The sequence below is a fragment of the Cryptotermes secundus genome, unplaced genomic scaffold, assembly GCF_002891405.2.
Source record: "Cryptotermes secundus unplaced genomic scaffold, Csec_1.0 scaffold142, whole genome shotgun sequence".
Taxonomy (NCBI): Eukaryota; Metazoa; Arthropoda; class Insecta; order Blattodea; family Kalotermitidae; genus Cryptotermes; species Cryptotermes secundus.
The window spans coordinates 1,072,323-1,075,599 of NW_019743148.1; the positions used below are offsets into that span (position 1 = coordinate 1,072,323).

The 3,277-nt window shown below is 38.9% G+C and overlaps 1 protein-coding gene across 1 annotated transcript in view; it reads left to right on the forward strand.

Moving 5' to 3' along the window:
* Positions 1-3,277, forward strand: part of LOC111873748 (PHD and RING finger domain-containing protein 1) — a gene marked incomplete in the record, with an annotated part of 54,081 nt that overhangs the window by 48,762 nt on the left and 2,042 nt on the right. The window contains 1 exon segment of the mRNA XM_033755189.1: positions 798-916. Within this exon segment, the coding sequence (XP_033611080.1) occupies positions 798-916 (119 nt within the window).

The following is a 3,277-nucleotide window of genomic DNA, read 5'->3' on the forward strand; positions in this document are numbered from 1 at the left end:
TTTAGTGGGGGCTGGAGTCCAACTGGGTCCACTCACCACAGCGGCCACTGATTGGCCTATTGTAGCCTGCCCCACGTGATTATGATGATGGTGAATTTGGTGGAATGAAGATTGGAAAGCGAAACCGAAGTACTCAGAGAAGACCCGCCCCAGCCCCACTTTGTCCACCACAAATCCCGCTTGACCAGATCCAGGAACGAACCCAGGCCGCCGTGGTGGGAAGCCAGCGACTAATCGCTTGAGCTATGACGCAGCCTTGTCAGCAAAGTTAGTGCCAACTTGTAATGGATAGAGGGTGTCGCATGTTCAGCGCAACAAATCCCCATGGCCATTAATTTCGGTTTTCTAGACTGGAGCCACTATTTCCTTGAAATAGCTCCTTGATTATCCTCACAAGGCTGAGTGGACCCCATTCCAGACCCACTACTTCTCAGAAAATCTGGTAGTGCCGGGAATCGAACCCAGACCTCTGGATCTGTAGCCAGGAACTCTGACCACAAAGGTGGTGGGATATCATTAAATTAAATTTTAAGATGTTTGAAAGCTGTAAGATTTTCTAGAACTTTGTGCCCACTCTATGTATTTAAAAGTTATATAACTTGTGAGATTTAAAGGAATTTGCTGCCTTCATCTCCAGGTAGAACTACCCACAATATGAAGGCAGTAGGTTTCTCTGAAATGATAGTAAATATATACCAGATTACATGGCATTATTACTTCCTGCTAGACAGTGTTCTTCATGTAGTTAGTTAGTGCCTCAGAATCCAGTTGCTGAAAATGTATATTATTTTCTGCAGATATGCCATAATAGATCAGGCGAAATCAATCCCATCAAGATCAGCTCTCTTGTTGAAGCTTATGTCAAGAAATATAGATATGTAAAGAAGAAGAATGCTATAGCAGGAAAGGCAAAAATGTAAGTACATTAATGTAAATTGAGATATGAAGAAGGTTGCAAACTAATATCATCATTTGTGTGTAAAAGTACATGACTCCATACCTAAAAGTTGTCTAGTGTCATAATTAAGCTTATTGCTGTGCTTTGCACTATAGTGATAACATACCAATGGTCCAGCTGGCCAGTTGTTGCAATATAATGATGCTAAAGCACCTCTTTATTTCAAACCATCCTATAGCAGCTGTGGGACTGAGGTATTGTCCACTGCTCTGTATACACTTCTGTTATGCTTTCCTGCTATAAATTATTTTAGGGCTCTTGTAAATATGGTAAGAACCTTCAGGTTCCATAAAATGTTGGGAAATTTTTGAGTAGCTGAGGTACTGGTGGCTTCTGAAGGATTCCGCTGCATGGCGGTAATTAGTTAGCTATAAGTTATTTTTAAACATTGACTTAAGGGAGTGGTCATTGTTAGGTTGAAAGAATTGGTTCCATCACACTCTCTTAATGGAGGGAGATGTGTTACCTGTAATTAAGTAGCTGGCACCCACTTGGCCTGATTCTTAGCCATTTCTGTTTCTCATTTACAGCATATTTTTATTGTGGGAATTGCACAGCTTGGTGTGATTCTTTTTTTGCCAGAAACTTCATGTTCTTAGCACTCTGCATAAAATATATCAATCTTTGCTGTAGTGATGTAGAATCTTAGAATGGTGGATTTGAGGTTCTCATAGCAGTGGCTATGAAGAGTTCTGTCTTCTGGAATATAATGCCATATATTTTGCTGAAAACCAACGTTTTGGAGGAGCACATCGCCTCCATGTACAGGGTCAAAGGTGGAGGTGATACATTCCTCCAGAATGTTGACCAGTTTTCACCAGACTATATGGCATTTTATCCTAGAAGATAAAACTCTTAGAAAAAGAATTGCAGTAATTAAAATAATTCAGATAATCATGGAGTGTTAAAGTGTCAGAACTACCCGTAAGTTTTAACCAGCCATATGTATCATCATGTTAAGAAGGACTTGGCTGTCTGGAGTTGATGGGTATATGACAGAAAATGAGGTATAAAGGTTTGTGAAAGTGATACATTAACCTTTCACATATATATGACGCAAGCAGAAGCCAGAGTTGGCCGAATGAGATATATATGACGCAGGACACATGCACTCTTTGGGAGTGCTGACAGTTTGACCTTGGGTTTGAAACCAAAACAAACCTACGTGAGATCATGTCAGTGGTTCATTCCTTAGCTCTGAACAAAGAAATCATTTATCACAATACTGGTTTTGATACTATTTATGTTTAGATATGGCTGTTTATGACCTGGTCAGCCAAATATAGCCCAGCTTTGTTTCGAGAACTGATAAGGAAATATTCTTCTGTGCTTGCATGTGAGTGCTTCCAGAGCCTTCAAGGAAGTGTGACATATGCAAGGATTGGTTTTCATTGACGAATTATCAGTTAGGAAGTCAGTGACGGATTATCTAATATTTCTTTATCGGTTAAAAAGTCACAGTTAGACTGTCATATATTTCTTTATATATCATTTTTATTTTGCGTCTTGGAAGAGGTATAAACCCACTGAACCAGTATACTTTGTGAGTAAAAGGCGTCTTCGCCACTGCGACTTTCAGTATCAGTGTTGGCCTGGCACTCTTTTCAACTGGTATTATAATAACTTTGCATCACTATTTTGCGAGTATTACCAACAGGTGAGAGTGTCGCTTTGTCAATATATAATTTATTTGATTTTGCTAGAAACCCCCTTCCCCCAAGATGATTTTTCAATCACACAAGGCGAATATCACGGTCAGTGGCATTTCACGGGGAAGACCAAAGTTATCAGGGGGTCCATCTGAGTTAACTGGAGGTGAAATATTCACAACACTGGCCAACCAAAAGGAAACAAAGATGTCATGTGTTTTATTAATTAAGAAATAAATAAGAAATATTGTAAAAGGGGTGGTGTCGCTCTGTGTGCGGTGGACTGCTTCGAGANATTTCTATGTTGCATAGAACAGAAAATGTGTATTTTTTCTTGAAAGTTTGCAATGTTAATTAATTAGGGCGATTTAAATACCGGCCGCAGAGGGCTCCCAGCATTTTATAAGTCCATAGTTAAACGTTAATACAAATAATATGTTTCTGGACAATAACCTGGTATTTAAAAAAAGGACAGTGTTTTAGATTAAAAAAAGGATGAATAATTCAATTCTTTATTATTAATGTGCCAAGTCAACAGCCGCAAGGCCAGTTACAGACACAGCACAGTGCAGATGAATGAATTACATTATAGACAAACTTATTAAAAGTCAAATGTCCAGAAACATAATATTTGTATATGGCAGAAGTTCTGTTACCAGAAATGAAACCT